The sequence below is a fragment of the Ailuropoda melanoleuca genome, chromosome 9 (genome assembly GCF_002007445.2).
Source record: "Ailuropoda melanoleuca isolate Jingjing chromosome 9, ASM200744v2, whole genome shotgun sequence".
In the NCBI taxonomy this organism is placed as follows: domain Eukaryota; kingdom Metazoa; phylum Chordata; class Mammalia; order Carnivora; family Ursidae; genus Ailuropoda; species Ailuropoda melanoleuca.
In genome coordinates this window covers 84,931,849-84,948,512 of record NC_048226.1, presented here as the reverse complement: position 1 = coordinate 84,948,512, position 16,664 = coordinate 84,931,849, and the positions used below count along the sequence as shown (strand labels likewise).

At 36.9% G+C, this 16,664-nt stretch overlaps 1 protein-coding gene and 1 pseudogene across 6 annotated transcripts in view; both read right to left on the bottom strand.

Annotated features, from left to right (window-relative positions):
* Positions 1 to 16,664, bottom strand: part of COL14A1 (collagen type XIV alpha 1 chain) — a 225,959-nt gene that overhangs the window by 62,340 nt on the left and 146,955 nt on the right. For all 6 annotated transcript variants that reach the window (XM_034668564.1, XM_019806266.2, XM_034668565.1 and 3 more), the window contains 3 exons: positions 15,416 to 15,525; positions 11,710 to 11,868; positions 2,960 to 3,037 (listed from right to left, as the gene is read on the bottom strand). In XM_034668564.1, coding sequence (XP_034524455.1) covers positions 2,960 to 3,037; positions 11,710 to 11,868; positions 15,416 to 15,525 — 347 coding nt within the window. The remainder of the gene's footprint in view (positions 1 to 2,959; positions 3,038 to 11,709; positions 11,869 to 15,415; positions 15,526 to 16,664) is intronic.
* Positions 9,760 to 10,335, bottom strand: LOC109490600 (annotated as a pseudogene).

The following is a 16,664-nucleotide window of genomic DNA, read 5'->3' as shown; positions in this document are numbered from 1 at the left end:
CCACAAAATATTTTCCTTAAAGTAAAATGAATGAGTGTCTAGTGAGTCATTGAAAGTCATCATCACCAAAGGATGCTGATTAAATGAGCTTGAGGATGCAGGTGAAGAAAGAAAGGCAGAAGTGGGTGTAAAAGAGGTTCTGGTTCCTAATTCATTCGGTTTGAGTAGGAGTACTTTATGAACTAAAGGTCTTGAAAACTTCCTTCTTTCTATTTCAGAGGATTAAAAAAAGACCACGTCGGAATATAACAACTGTATCTACACTAAAACACATAAAACAAAATAAAACCAGTGCTTAAATGCATCATCAAGTCCCTGCAACAACCTTCATTATGACTCACGTTCTGTGGGTGAACACAAGGAAACAACACAGCATCCATCTAAAGCTTTGGGATAGGAGCTCATTTTTCTTTTCTTGCACAATTTTGTTGCCACATGACATTACAAGATAGATTATGAACATCAGGCTGAACATCTCTGCACGAGTCACTGGGGGATGAAGACCTGCTAACAGCTATCACAGAGTTTGTGACGATCCCATTTGAAGTACCGGCCAAAAAGAAGTCTGCACCGGGATTAGAAATTGCAGAACTCCATACGGTTCACCAGTCCCATTGGACAGGGAGAAAATAAGCTTCACTATTTAAGACTCGGGGGGAAAGTGAAGCTGGAACTGAATGGAGCACAGATGATAATTAAACGATCAAGTGGAAAATAATCTGTCTCTGAAATGTTCACAATGGAAAAATGTTGAGCAGAGGGCCCATGTCTACTGTATGTACTTTTCTTTAAATGTTGGACAATAGTCAAAGCTTTCAGCTCATTATAGGAAACCCCCCTGTTAACACATCTGGCCTGATACCTGGGCAGCTAGAGTGGAATACAAACTTGAGTATCTGGAAAGAGCCTCCGAATAAGGCTGATATCAGGCCTCCTGTGACCAGAGGCTCAATAACGGTTTTACCATTGCTGCCAACTGTATCTCCATCCAGGTCTTCCTACCATGGAATGGACATATCTTCAGTGATAAAAATAAGAAGACAAGCTCTCGTCAGGCCTGGGTCCTTCCTAGGAAAAGTGGTGATCACATTTTGCTCGATAGAGCGTGGGCTTCTGAATGTTTCTGCTTCCACATTCCAATCCATCTGGGCTTAAGCATAACATCACAGTGTCTCTGGTTTAATTCTTTTTTTTTTTTTTTAAGATTTTATTTATTTATGTGACAGAGAGACAGCCAGCGAGAGAGGGAACACAGCAGGGGGAGCAGGAGAGGAAGAAGCAGGCTCCCAGCAGAGGAGCCCGATGTGGGACTCGATCCCGGTATGCCAGGATCACGCCCTGAGCCAAAGGCAGACGCTTTAATGACTGCACTACACAGGCGCCCCTGATTTAATTCTTTATCAGAGTTTACTTGGAAATTAATTTTGATGAAGAAAGAGTAAGTTACAGTTAACTCTTGAACAACTTGGACTGTACTGGTCAGCTTACATGTGGACTTTTTTTTTCAATAAATGCAATCCAGCACTATAAATGTATTTTCTCTTCCTTATGATTTTCTTAACAAATCTTCTTTTCTTTAGACTTCCTTACTGTAAGAATATAGTATATAACACGTATTACATACGAAATATGTGTTAATCAACTGTTTATGTTATCAGTGAGGCTTCCTGTCAACAGTAAGTTTTGGGGGAGTCAAAAGTCATACACAGATTTTTGACTGAGTGGGAGGGAGGCTGGTGCCTCTAACTCCCATGTTGTTCAAGGGCCAACTGTATATCCTTCTCAAACAGAGTCACCATGAATTGAATGCCTGCAATAGATGATGTGATCTGGTGTAAGGTTAAAAAGACAAATCTCTGAGCCTTTATGAAGGCTGCTCTGTGCCCATTCTCCAAGTTTAATTATTAAGACATGACTACTGTCAACCATAACAGGGTCATCCAATTCAGCTCACTGTCCCTAAGAATGATAAGATATGAATCTGTTTTTCTATATACAGGTATGACCCCATGAATTATACTTGGTATTAATAATGATAAAAATATCGATTTTCTCTGGGGATGCACTGTATGGTGACTAATATAACAAAATAAAAATTATTTTAAAAAAAAAGATCGATTTTCTGGTAACATCACATAGTTTATACAGATTATGACTACAATTTCAGAACTGTGTGCCAAGATGCCCTGGGGCACCTCAACAAACTTATAAGGGCACCATGAATGTTTTAAAAACTCAACAGAAATAGCAGTATTCGACACCCATTGGACTTCGTATGAATAACTAGTTCAAGGTAGCTCACAGTCTTAACATTAAATATTGAAATACTTTTTTGATGATGTCACATACTTGCAAATCTGGGGTTCTGGCAGTTGCTATAACAGAAAGAAGCAAGTAACATGGAAAAAATCAATGTGGAAAAAGAAGTGAGGTGGTGACGTCCAATCAGATTCCAAGGTATGAAAAATTATGTACTCCCCAATAGGCCCATCCATCCCATTCGTAAGTAATCTTGGTTATTTAGGAATAAAATAACAATCCCATTTTCTTCTTTCCATTCATGTGTATTATTTTTTCATATGGCTACTGAGTTCTTAGAGCATAAACACTTAAGATTTTTGGACCTAATGGATTCATATATGGAATTGTTCGGCATTTTTTTTGACCTAAGGGTACCATGAAAAAAATTATTGCAACACCAAAGGTTTCCTGAACCAGGAAGTTTGAGAACCTCTGGACTCTGTGTAGATGGCACCCCCTGGAGGTGTGCAGCTCCCGCCATGCACATCAGTGTGTCTTGCTGATGTCAGACGCACCTCCTTCTTAACCTCTTCATTATCATCACAATGAATTAGCTTGTTATGAGTTTTATGAAATAGCATTTAATTTTCAGAGAAAATTAAATACAACTTTAGAACATTTCAATAAAGAACAGACCTACTAATAAAAGAATTCTTACCAGGCCTGGAAGTTCACAGCATTTGTCGCTATTGGCCCAGGACGTGGAACAGATAATATCAAACATCTGTAACTGGAACTGCAATTTAAAACAAAATTGTCATTCAATAAAAAATAGATACACACTGTCTATAATTATGATTTCATATCCTGTATCACATAATAGAACACTGATACATTTGTAACATAACTTTACCGTAAATAAATAAAGTCATTCTAACAATATCAAATTAATTTTGTTCCTCAGACACACAGTGATCTAAGATTTTGTCTAGTTACTCCATCCCGCCTCCAAACTCCTGGATTTATCACAACTTTCCCTCTCATCTCCGCCAAAAGGCACTTAGCACCTCTGTTGAAGCTCGCCTCGTTCTGCCCTCATGGTCATGACCAGTGTCTCTGTCACCCCACAACACCCCATGTATCTCTTTTCTGGCACATCTCCCACCATACAGTGTGATTATTTATATTAGCTCCTCCATAGACTGTGAGCTCTTCAAGGGACAGAGAACCACTTCTCCATCTTTGTGTCCCCATCGTATGTGGGAGGTAGTAGGGATTCACAAAGTCTTGTCAAATTAATTCTGACTTCAATCGCTTATGCAAATATTCAAGAAAATTTTCTTTAGTGTATAATGCAAGCAAGATACTACAGTGACATTTAAAATATGAAAATGAACAAAAACAAAATCCTGCCCTCAGAGATCTTACCAGGAGTGAGAGGTAGGCACATGAATGTTGTTTACAACACTGTAAGTGTCATGACAAATTCACAAATAGTATTGTGAAAATCCATGCTGAGTGTGTTTTCATCTAAGCCATTGATCATGCCATAAATATTTAGTCTTGTTCTACTCATGTATGTTGGCAAAACTCAATGTACATTTTTAAATATGCAGAAACATCATTATAATATTACTAAGGGCTAACATTACCTTCAGGACCCAACCATTTCTAATACTATATTTCTTCCAATATTATTTTCAAATATTACAAGTGTCACCAATTATAGAGCTGGGAGAAGGAGAAGGAGGAAATCTTTTCTTTTTAAATCTACAACCTTCCTTCAGCAAGTGGTGTTTTCGGCAAGTGCTAGAAACTCTCTGGGTGCCTTATTTTCTCCCAAGAAATACTGTTCATCCCTGTGAGGGGTCCCATGGGTGAAAATGAGAATGCCCAAGTAGAAAGCATTACAAAATAGTTACTCACAATGCTGCAGCATCACAGAAGACCCTACTTTAAATGACAGTAGAGAGAATAAAATCAGGCTTCCCCTTTAATATGTAAGAACTGTGCTTTGCTGCCAACATCCTTCCCCAAGGGGTTTTGCAAGATTAATAAAGTGGGGCACCTGGGTGGCGCAGTCGTTAAGCATCTGCCTTTGGCTCAGGGCGTGATCCCGGCGTTATGGGATCCGAGCCCCACATCAGGCTCCTCTGCTATGAGCCTGCTTCTTCCTCTCCCACTCCCCTTGCTTGTGTTCCCTCTCTCGCTGGCTGTCTCTATCTCTGTCAAATAAATAAATAAAATCTTTAAAAAAAATTAATAAAGTAAAGCTTAAATTTTGAAGGCAGATCCATGAATCAAGCCATCATGGGTTTTTTGTTGGCTTTTTTCTATATACAACTATTGGGTTGTTTGAAGAAATAATGTACATGGCTTGCTGCTCTTTTTTCCTCCAGATTAAAGAAAAAGTTCTCAATGGGTAGGATATTGTAGTCTGTGGAGGGTAACCATACAACAGAATAATGGTCATTAAAAAAAATTCAGTTTTTAAGGTTTTTGGACCAAGAAAAAATAGGTTTTTTCAAATTAAAACATTTTTAAGGAACGCAGATGCTGATTTTAGTGAACTAACAACAAAAGTATTTCAAGGACCATAGGTGTTAGGAGGCTATGGAGCTAGACTGCCTGGGTGTAAGCCTCGAATCCTCCACTCACAAACTAAGTCAAGTCCAAGTTTTCTTCATCTGTAAAATTAGTATAACAGTAGCTAGCTCTTTAATAATAGCTATTCATTGGTGTAATAATAGGAGCTATAACAATAAAATGAATTAATGTAGGGAAATACATATAAAAGTGCCTAGAATATAGTTATTATAAATAGTATTATTATTTAAAGATTGTATTTATTTATTTATTTGAGAGAGAGGGAGTGAGCGGGGAGAGGAGCAGAGGGAGAGGGACAAGGAGACTCCAGGCAGAGCATAGAACCCAACGTGGGGCTCAATCTCACCACCCTGAGATCATGACCTGAGCCAAATCACGAGTTGGATGCTTCACCAACTGAGCCACCCACGTGCCCCTAAATATTATTATTATTATTATTATTTTTTAAAGATTTTATTTATTTATTTGACAGAGATAGAGACAGCCAGCGAGAGAGGGAACACAAGCAGGGGGAGTGGGAGAGGAAGAAGCAGGCTCATAGGAGGAGCCTGATGTGGCTCGATCCCATAACACCAGGATCACGCCCTGAGCCGAAGGCAGACGCTTAACCGCTGTGCCACCCAGGCGCCCCCCTAAATATTATTTTAATGGAGCGTGTACAGCCCTGTGATTATTGAATTCCTTAAGACGCAGAAGAACATACTACAAAGGCCAAAAGAGTAGAATCTAAATAAAAGTGATGTGTACTGAGGGCAGAAATATAACAGTCGTTTGTTTCCACAATAATCATATCTGTTTAAGACTTTGGTTGAGAAAAATCTAAGCAAATAATAACAAGAGCAGTGGGCATTTGTTGAAAACCTACGATGTACCAGGCACTATCTTAAGGACCTTGCCTATACCATATAATCTTTAGATCACCACTATGAGGTAGAGAAAGTAAGGCCAACCCCATTCTGCAGATCGGGACCTGGGAAGATAGAGCCTAAGAAATGTAACCACATGCTGAAAGTGGAGTTCTCCTTGGGATCTGAAGAGCACATTTCATTGTCTTGTGGTTCATTTAGTAGTGAAAGGATCTTTGGTCTAATGTTTAAAATGCAGATACCCCAGCCTAAGTAACTTTACAATGCCATTTGTCTGGGGGCATTTATTAAATGGGGCCCATTATGACAGTATTAGATAGATTCAGTTCAATCTAAGTCATTCATCCATTAAGAAATTCCCCATTTCTGAATAGAGCCCTCAGTGCAAAAGCATTTTATTGAATGGAAAGATGTATGTAAAGGAAAGGACTTTCATTAGCCCCAGTAAGGACCAGGCTTTCTTGAAGTTTTTCGAATAAACACTCACCACCTAATCACTGTAACACTGTGATGTCTACATACACACCTTTGGCTAAACTTCTGTCCCATTGAGTTATCGGGATCCTTATGAGTTCATTTTCTTTACTCAGGGGGTTGAACGCCTACTAAGTGTTGAATGAAGCCAATACTATCATTTGAGGAATGCTTGTGGGCTGTCTTTTCTTTTTCAAGTTTGATGAAGTCAGCAGGCTTTTGTGTGAGTGTATGTGAGTACAACAAATTTATTCATAATTGTTTTGCATTCATAATAGCTTAGATTCCTCAGCCTTTAATTAGGGACTTCTTTCTGAGGATTGATTAAAAATCCCTCTGCCTTTTATTCCAAAAACAATGACATACATATTTGTAGAGAAATTATGTAGGAAATAGTACAGACATGTCAAAAGACTTTATATTTGAGAGCCTGAAAATGCAAGATGATGTAGTTCAAAATGAATGAGTCAGCCTCTTTTTAATTTTTGTAACTTCTTTCCTTTCTAACTAACTGAACATTATAAAAAATATATGTGCAAAAAGAGAACAAGAGAAAAAGGGATGCGTAAGCTCCTATTTTCACCTTTTATAATACCTTCCAAGGGAATGCTTAACCAATTACAAAGGCTTGTTTTTCATTATTGGACATTTTGGTCTGGGTGTAACACAAAAGGCAAGTCATTTGGGGTGAAATGTTAGCATGAAAATAAGATTAAAATATTTCTCATCAGTTGAGTCACTGTGATCTGTGAATGGGAATACAAATGTAGCCTGGCTCAACTTTCCACTCATTACCACATTCTAGCTTCTGATTTTTCTCCAGCATAGCATAAACTAAGTTTGTAATTTGAAGTCAAGCTATACCTAAAATTATGCAAATATTTAGAGAGATTTACATTGCACAGGAATACTGGAGTAAGACCACTGAGGACATTGGCCACCTTCTTCTTTAATTTGATATTTAACTTTTACTGACTCCATCTCAAAGCTAAGATTTATTAAGCATCTTACCCCGTTTACTTGCTCTCAATTTACTGAATTTAAGGGAAAGCATAATGGCACTAAATTCAATGAGGAGATGAAAATTAACAGCTGTTGTACCTATTGGTAGTCGTTAAAATGTTTAGGTGTAGGCATACTTTGTGGGGAACACTTTGACTGCATTTACTTTTAAGGTCAGAACTGAAATAATGGTGAGTCTCTGAACATGTCAGTGAACAGACAGGGCATATGCGCAGACCAAACTCCCTCCTCTGCTTTAAGTTCCTTAATGATCAGCTTGACCCAGTGGAAGAAAACAGCATGGTAGGCAGGTATCCTTGTGCAAGTCAGACACAGTCTCATATCTTACTTTCCACACTTTTTGAAAGGGGCACCTTCTCTAACTTCCTCAAGTCTCAGTTTCTTAATCTATAAAGTGGGGATAATCTAAGTATCTTTTCCCTGTGGTTATTAGAGGATTACACAAGATAATCTCAGAAAAGCACACACTGCCTGGTCCATCGTAGACGTGCAATAAATACTAGCTACTTCTTACCATTTTAAGGATTAAAATTCATAAATCATATGGAAACATGATCATTTTCTTATAGTTTAAAAACACTTGTTTCTACACTGTCATTGACTAGTCTGCTGTTGATTTCTACATAAAAGCTTTAACTCAGTAAATTATGTTATAAAAAACTCTGTAACATAACTTGTATTTGTCTTTATTTATAGCAGAGGACTAAACAAAAGTCAATTGGATAATCATAAAAGTGTTAGATTTGAAAAGGGGGAAGAAAGACCAAGAATATGATCACACGCCAGAAGCTCAAAATATTTCTAGGATCATCTCTGGCAGCATTATAATTTCATCAGAAATCAGAAAAGATAGAAGAAACTTCTTAGGAGACAGAAGAACAGAAAGGAGAAGCGCAGTCTGTTAAGTTTCTTCCCATGTGTGTTTTGACGGCTAAATTAAGCCAACTTCTTCGCTTAGTCCCACTAGGGACTTTCATTGTCTATAAAATCTCGCATTACTGAACACGAGTTGTTTTATTTTACAAATGTGAACAATTTCAATATAGTAATTACTGTATCCCCAAATCCATTAATCTCTCCTCCACTCAACTTTGGTTTAAAAAGAATTTATTTTTTTAAGGACTGAATATTTAGAGTTTTCCCATCATCTAGCATTTTTTGAACCATTGCTGAATTTGCCAGAGAATGCTGACCTATAAACTACTAATCTTTCTTCTATGATAATTACTCCTCCTGGAATAATCCAAAACTTGCACATTACATGTTCCCTTTTGCTGGATATTGGGGTACAGATGTAAATTAAGATTATGTTACCAGTTTGTGCCTTCTAATTGAAAACTGAAGACTGAAGCTTCTCTCTTGCTTTGCACTGAAACAAATTCATAACCCAAAAGAGCAAGTGAGTTTCCAATCACATTCTTGAGATCTAATCTAATATTATCCATTTAAACGTAATCAAATTCTTCAATAAGTGGGAAGACTGAAAATCTATTTAGCAATTCTTTGTAGACTTCTAGATTCTAACAAAAGCCACAACTTTTTTCTTAGTAGCCTTACAAAGAACTCTTTAATTATTGACTTCTATAAATTCCTCTTTGTCTACTACTGGCTGAAAGTTACCACAGAGCATGCTCTGTTTAATTGCTTTTCTTTCATGCCTCAAAGTAAAGATTTATTACCGGTAGAATGAAAGCCTACAGGCACTTCTGCTTTCAAGAATAAATTCCATGATATTTAATTGGTCATATATTTGGAGTACCATTATTACATGGAATATACTTTGAAATATAATTAATATAATTATAAAACTAATTTTAAAATACAAATTATAATTAGGAGAAGGTAGGATATATATAATTTGTCTATTATCAGTGCCACATATGGAATATAATATATACAAAACAACATTTTAAGAAAAGACATGATAAAATTCAAGTAGGTGACATTCTATTTAATTTCTATCAAGTGTTTCTTGAGAACTTGACCTGTCCATCTGAATTTATTAGATACTGTGATGTGGGGTAGAAGGAGGTAGTTGTAAATGAAGACCACGACCTGGTTTCTATTTTAAGGGATTTATACTCTGGCGAGAGAGGGAAAATGTAGATATATGGAAGAGCAAGAAAATAATAGATGGCTACAAATAATCAGGCGTTAAGCATTAGAGGTTTAGAAAAAGTGAGATGGAGAAGGTAATATTGACATCCTTCAGTAACAGCTGCTGTTCATTGAATGCTACTAAGTGTCAGGGATTTTATATGCATTATTTCTAAAAATAAAAAAATAATAATAATAATACTAAGTGATTTGGGCCCAGAATCTCAAATACCTAGAATTGTTTCCCTTTATTAAATCGGAGACTATTCATTCATCCATCCAAGCATCCATCTATATACATCCATTTATCCCTACAAGATAATCCCTTGTTTGCTCATTATGGAGCCTTATAAATTCTGGCGTGTGCTATCATAAAAGTCTCTTCTGTGAAGCAGAAGATGGTGTGTTTCTTAATCAGCATAAAATATAAAACATTAAGATCGACAACTCCTCAATATAATATAAATATTCTTTTTTTATGGTGAAAAAATTTATGCTTAGGTTTAGCCACTGGACTCAGTTTAGTGATCCCAATTTCATCGGCAATATTCTAAGCACAATAGTCAGGAGCCAGTCAAACATATGCCTTCTCTCCACTGGGCTTGATCAAGGCGCTGACCTTGGCCACGACCATGTCATAGAGCTTCTTCACAGCCTCTTTAATCTAGTACTTGTGGCCTTGACCCCTACAGTGAAGACAAGTGTGCTGTCTTCTATTTTCCTTATGGCTGACCTGGTAGTCAGAGGGAACTTGATGATGGCATAACAGTCAAGCTTGTTTCTTCTCGGGGTGCTCTTTCGAGGATATTTGGGCTACCTGCAGAAATGCAGCGCCTTGGGCCCTCAGAAGGTAGGTGGCATGTGGATCTTTGGTGTGTGTGTCTCTGCATGTGTGTGGATGCCTTTCAGCACCACTTTCTTGGCCTTCAAAGCTTTTGCTTTGGCTTCGGCTTTGGAAGAAGCATAGGCTTCCTTCTTCGCTTTTGGCACCGTCCTCATGAAAGGGTTATAATGTAAACATTCTTAAAAGTCCCTTACCATAACTGAAAACAAGAGAGCCTTCCATAGCTTTTATATTCTCTCTTTCCGAACATCTAATCCATGGTTCTCCAAAGGTAAGTAGAAACAAAAGTACTTTAAAAAATACATCAAAGCTAAGTGTTAAACTAATTAGCATACATCTATCAAGGTCTGAAAGCTTGAATGTTCGCCTATGTACACAAAGACTTCCCTTGTATTGTTACCACAAAAGGAAATGCCACTAAATACTGAAATGTCCCAAAGTAATTCATTTTACCATTCTGGGACTGTTTGCGGGTATATAAAGTGAATGGGTCATACTAGAATACCGGAATTAGAACTGCGCTCCTTGAAGTTCCCTTAGGACCTTCGGAGGGTGGGGTGACCTGCTACTCCATGTCCTCTCTCCCATTCAGTTAGCAAGGGTCTGTTTTAATCTTATTTGTTTATCTGACATACACTAGAAGATTTCATTTGTACAAAGCCATCTTCAGCTTAAAAAGACTCAGAACTACCAGGGCATTCTCCAGTTCCATATAGCTGGTTAGTTCTACAGACCTAGAAAGTGCAAGACAGTAATAGTGACTCATAATTAACCTGATGATTCTGTTACATAGAAATGTTCATTAAAATAGTTGGAATTATTTACAAGAATAAAATGCCCTTCAGGCTAATTGGTTCTAATTATGGAATGACTCAAATTAGAGAACATTGCTAATTAGCTGTGAACACATGGTGTTAAAACAAAAGCTTGTGTACACTATTCTTTTTTTGTGGGTAGTGAGAGAAAAGAATGTGATTTCTTTGCCAATTGGAAGTCCCCTAGTCTTAAATTCTATGTTATATGATGAAAAATACATTATCTTAGAATGATTTGTTACTTAAATAACTTATGATTAAAGGGTAAACTTCACATTAGCAATAACAAAAACCTAGTTTAAAAATGCCCAAATCTAACCCAAATGAGAAACTTACATAAATGTTCTGTGTATACTATGTATAATAGTCACATCATTTGCACGAATTTATATTTGCTTATTTAGAGTTCTGATTTACAGTTTTGACTCTCATTAACAAACCTTTTATGCCATAAACCATTTGGTAAGTATTTTACTATTTGCATTTTTAAATGCCTTTAGAAAACAAACTAGTCTAATTCCCAGAGCGTTCTTATTACAATATAGCAGAAGTATACTGCCAAGAACTTTGAATGTGTATTTTATTTCATTTAAAGAGGCTGTTATTTATCCATTTATCCAGCCAGCCAGCCATCATCCAACCATTCACCCATCTGTCTATCCATTCCCTTACCAAATTTTTCCCCTGGAAAACCCTTTTTTTTCCTATAATAACAACACGCTCCTCTTGTTTATCCACTTACTGGTGCAGAGTTTCCATTTGGTCCCCTTGATCTGACCATTCTCCCCAGGACTTCAACACCATCCGACGTAATATTAGCTGAGGCATTTACTGCCTTCTCGGCCACGTGCTTGCAGTCAATAATCACTTGGACCAAAGTCTTGCTGACAACAATGTGTATCTGGGTAAAAGTAAAGATGTTTAGATGTTTTAGGAGGTAGGAAGTAGGAAGAACTATCAAACTTCCGTAATTGCATGACTCATCACTAAAAAGCAGGAAAGAGAAGGAATTCTGTCACTAAGCATTTTCCTAGAAGAGACAGGCTCTGTGTTCACCACCCCCATGATTGTCTCCTATTCAGGTTGCACTTCTTTTTTTACTTAATTCTTTCTTTATTTGGGGCACCTGGGTGGCACAGTGGTTAAGCGTCTGCCTTCGGCTCAGGGCGTGATCCCGGCGTTATGGGATGGAGCCTCACATCAAGCTCCTCTGCTGGGAGCCTGCTTCTTCCTCTCCCACTCCCCCTGCTTGTGTTCCCTCTCTCGCTGGCTGTCTCTATCTCTGTCAAATAAATAAATAAAATCTTTAAAAAAAAATCTTTCTTTAAAACGACTTTGAAAGGAGTCAAAATCCAGCCTTCATCTAAAGCAGCAACATCCTGAAATTCCAGGGTTCGTGCACTGCTTTTGTCTTTTTGGAGTGCACATGAAGATGAACATGAAAATATTAAAATAAAAAACGCTAACTGATTTACCAGCAAAAGTTTTCTATGGTACTACCAGTTGTCGGCAAACCATGTTTTGATAATACTTAATTTAAGATGAGGAGAGGAGATCTAGAATCTGAAGGGGATGGAGGAACGCCTTCTGGTGACTCCAGGAGCGAAAGAAATACAGCTCTTTGGCTTCATGTGTGGTACAGTTTTCTCAAAATGAAATTTCTAGAATCTGCATGTCTATGGTAATATATTCAGTAGTCTACACATTCTTTGTGAGGGTTTGTAAAAATGTGCATTATCCTGGAGGTGAGAGTCAAAGGTAAGTGTATTCTAAATGAATCCCATTGTAAGCAAGTTCTGCCATGAAATTTCAGTGCTTATAATACGTTTCAATTTATGATGGTGTTTGCCTCATGAGTATTTCTTTTTTGTGGAAGGCTACTTTTAGTGAGCTTAAAGAGCGGAATTAATAGGCAAATAATGATTTCACATTAAGTGAAAGCCAAAAAGAGTTACAAATAGCTACATAAGGGAAGGTATGCTAGTTCAAAGATAAAAAAGTACGAGGCAATAATTATGGGAGTTAGAGCAGCTAGTACTGTATTTGTATTGTGAGCAGAGGTCGAGTATCAATGAAACATCATCTTTCATATTAAAATAGTGTTACTTTTAACTTTATTGTTTTTTTAATATTTATTTATTTTAGAGAAAGAGAGAGTGCATGAGCAGGGGGAGGGGCAGAGGAAGAGAGAGTGGGATAGCAGACGCCCCACTGAGCAGGGAGCTGGATGTGGAGCTGGACATGAGATCATAACCTGAGCTGAAACCAAGAGTCAGATGCTTAACTGAATGAGCCACCCAGGTGCCCCATTAACTTTATTGGTTTTATTCAACCTTTATTTTTGTTTCATAGTTGCATAGGAACTGAAAGCATAAGGATGTATATCAATTTTTATTTAATCTTTTATTTATGTTAAATCATGATAAAAACAATTTAAGTCAACGGTAGAAGCTCTTGAGAAATCTTTTTCCTGCGAAGAGGAGTTAAACCATTATTCAACTGGAGAAACACCACTGGAGTAAATCCCCTACATTACTTCCTTCCTACTAACAACTCTCTTATGATCATTTAGAAGGATTTAATTTGACTCTTGTATGTTTTTGAAACTTGGAATACTTTTCATTATTACAAATTACAGAAATATTCATGCTGGGTGCTAGACAACCTCGTATATAATATTCATGCTTTAAGAACCATTAACTTGTGGGGAGATTATTCAGGTTTTTTTTTTTTAAAACAACTTTTGCTTTACAACAGGAGACACTGAAAACTTTTCAAAAATATTTTGCTTCTTTAATTTCATTTAAGGATCTGTTTATGTAATTATCAACTTTTTGAAAGACCTTAAGGCCACACTTCCTATTAAAGCCAATTGAAAAACAAGAAATTAAGGTATTCAATTAAATACAGTTCTATGAGCAAATCAAATTTGATCTCAACATATTGAATTTGCATCAAGATTTTCGATTCATAGATCTATTAATGGAGTAGTTGACTACATGATAAGACTTTTCTTTTTGGTTTGTTTGGCTGTTTGGCTTTATTAACAATACTGAAAAGAGTAGAGGAAGGCTTTTTTTAAGTAACTTTGAAAAACTGGAGGTTTTTTTTATAAATTTAAAACCAGTTTTTTAATTACCCTGACTTATAAGCTCTTTAAGATCTTCTCGTAAGGTGAGTAAAGCTTAACATTCATCTAAGACTCATAAATGATTCTTTGGAATGAGAATTACAAGTTCATGTTATGATGGCAATATGTTTTTAACACTTATGATATCTCACATCTGCCTCATAATTTTTCTTGACCACTTTGCAATAGACTCTGCTTAACCAAGAAAGAATTGTTTCAAGACAAGAGGATCTTGGTGAGTAAATGACAATATCTCCACAAAGAGACGCTAAAAGGACTATTTTGAACCATGAACTAATAAATCTCTGAATGGATCTTGTGGTTTTAAGATAATATACTTCTGGTTGTACAGTCCTATTAAACAACAACAAAATTTTGTATGTAAATTTTCTTGTGCAAAAAAGACTAAGAATCTTGGTATATAGTTGTTCTTATGCAGGTAGGGTATTCAAAACCCCAGAAAGTAACAACCATGTGTAAATTAGATGGACTTGACCATGTTCTAGGTCAGGAGGCAGGAGCAGAGATGAAGACTGCTCTGCAACATCCCTTCCTTCACTCAACACTCGGATGTGGGAGGGTGAAGAGGCAAGGTTACTTGCAGCACCACGTATAAATGCTCTGCTCTACCTGCAGCCTTGGCAGGTTGCATCCTTAACAGCCCAGAGATCAGCAGGATCATTTGCAAGACACAAAGGAAACAAGAAGAAATGTTGGAAGAAAGCATGGCTACTTGAGTGATCACAAAAACTAAGTGTTTCAGAGATTATGAAGTTGTAAGGAACAGAGTTCTATCACATAAAAACCACAGTCAGATTTTACAACATTCCTCCTCAGAATAACTTTTATAATGGTAGTGATGGGTTGTCTGTATATATATAAATATATCAGTACAAACTATCTTCTACAAACTAACATGAATTGGCTGATTGTGCTTTCATGTGCAGTGGCGGCTGGGTAGACCAGCAATCCTTTCCACATCACACATAATGTGGCCAATTAACAACTGTCCTTTTAGTAATGCAGTATCATCTATTACACTGTTACTCAAAGTGTGAACCTGGACCACTTCTTTCAACATCTCTTGGGATACCTGGTAAAAATGCACACTTCACTGTTGCATTTAGAACTACCAAATTGGAAGAAGCCCACAGATAATTCTTACTCCAGTTGAAATATGAAATCCAAAGCTCTATGGGATTTATTTTACACTTCTCTGTTGCTTGGCCCATAGCAAATAGAATAAAGAATGTATGTCTCTGTTGCTTTGCATATAGCAAATAGAGTAAAGAATATATGTAGATAAGGCACTACTCACCTTGTGAAAGCTACCATGGAAAATTTTCCTAATTTCTGGTCCTTCAAAAGTAACCGTTTGAAAATCCCCACTGTAGTCATAGTTGAAATATGTTAAGGTTTTACCACCATCTAATCAAAGAAAAATAGAAACAGTTTAGTATTATAATGGGTAAATAATTTTTATGAAATTCAATTGAAGACAGAATAATGCATCCTTTGTTTTGAGGCTGTGTTTAGAACAAAATGATGAGTAAGTAAGGAAATGATCTATAGTCCTTGCGTTGCCCCAGGCTTTCAGCTGGCCAATTAACTGACTTAACCATGTAGTGATGACAGTGAAGTAAGGACCCCTACATATACTCTTCCTCTGTACTTCCTTGCCTACACTCTCATCCCCAATGCCCTCCTTGGAGATGGTTGTCTAAAGTCGGGAGTAAACGCAGAAAAAAAAAAAGGGAGAATAAAGTTAATCACATCTTAAGACCTAGAAACCAAACATTTGCTTTTTTAACCCCCTGGAGCAACCAGCTTTTCCAGGACATGCAATTATACCACCCCCAAAGTAATATTCCAATATGTCTTTTATTATGAACAAACTAAATCCACAAACAAACTAAATCTTCCTAATCCTTGGGACAAGGAATTACAAAAAAGAAAAAAAGGAATATTTTTTCACTAACTAATTCCAAGGTTACAATTTAATTATTCACTGTGATTTCAAAGGGAATAAGCTAGTCCTTTTTTAAAAAAAGATTTTATTTATTTATTCATTTTAGAGAGAGAGAACGTGTGAAAGTGTGATGGGGGAGGGGCAGAGGAAGAGACAAAGAAGCAGACTCCTTGCTGAGCATGGAGCCTGATGTGGGGCTCCATCCCAGGACCCCGAGATCATGACCTAAGCCAAAACCAAGAGTCAGATGCTTAACCAACTGAGCGACCCAGGTGCTCTGGGAACAAGCTAGTCTTAATCATTTTCTTTGTTTTCAAGTCCCACGTGAATATAGAGTTAATTATTTATACCCTTTTAATCTACAGCTTTCCCTTAGTTTCAGTATATATACAAAACGCTTTCACAATATCATATTTAGTTATTGTTTCATTTCCATGTACTGAAAAGTCCTTTCACAAATACTAGTTGGAGATAAGCTTAAACTCATTCCTTATCCAAATATGTGAGTTAGCACCTAACAAAAGCCACCCGATTTTGGTTCCTAGCTTGATTGGAATCCTAAACAAAAAAGATATATAGAAAACTCAATGACAGGGAC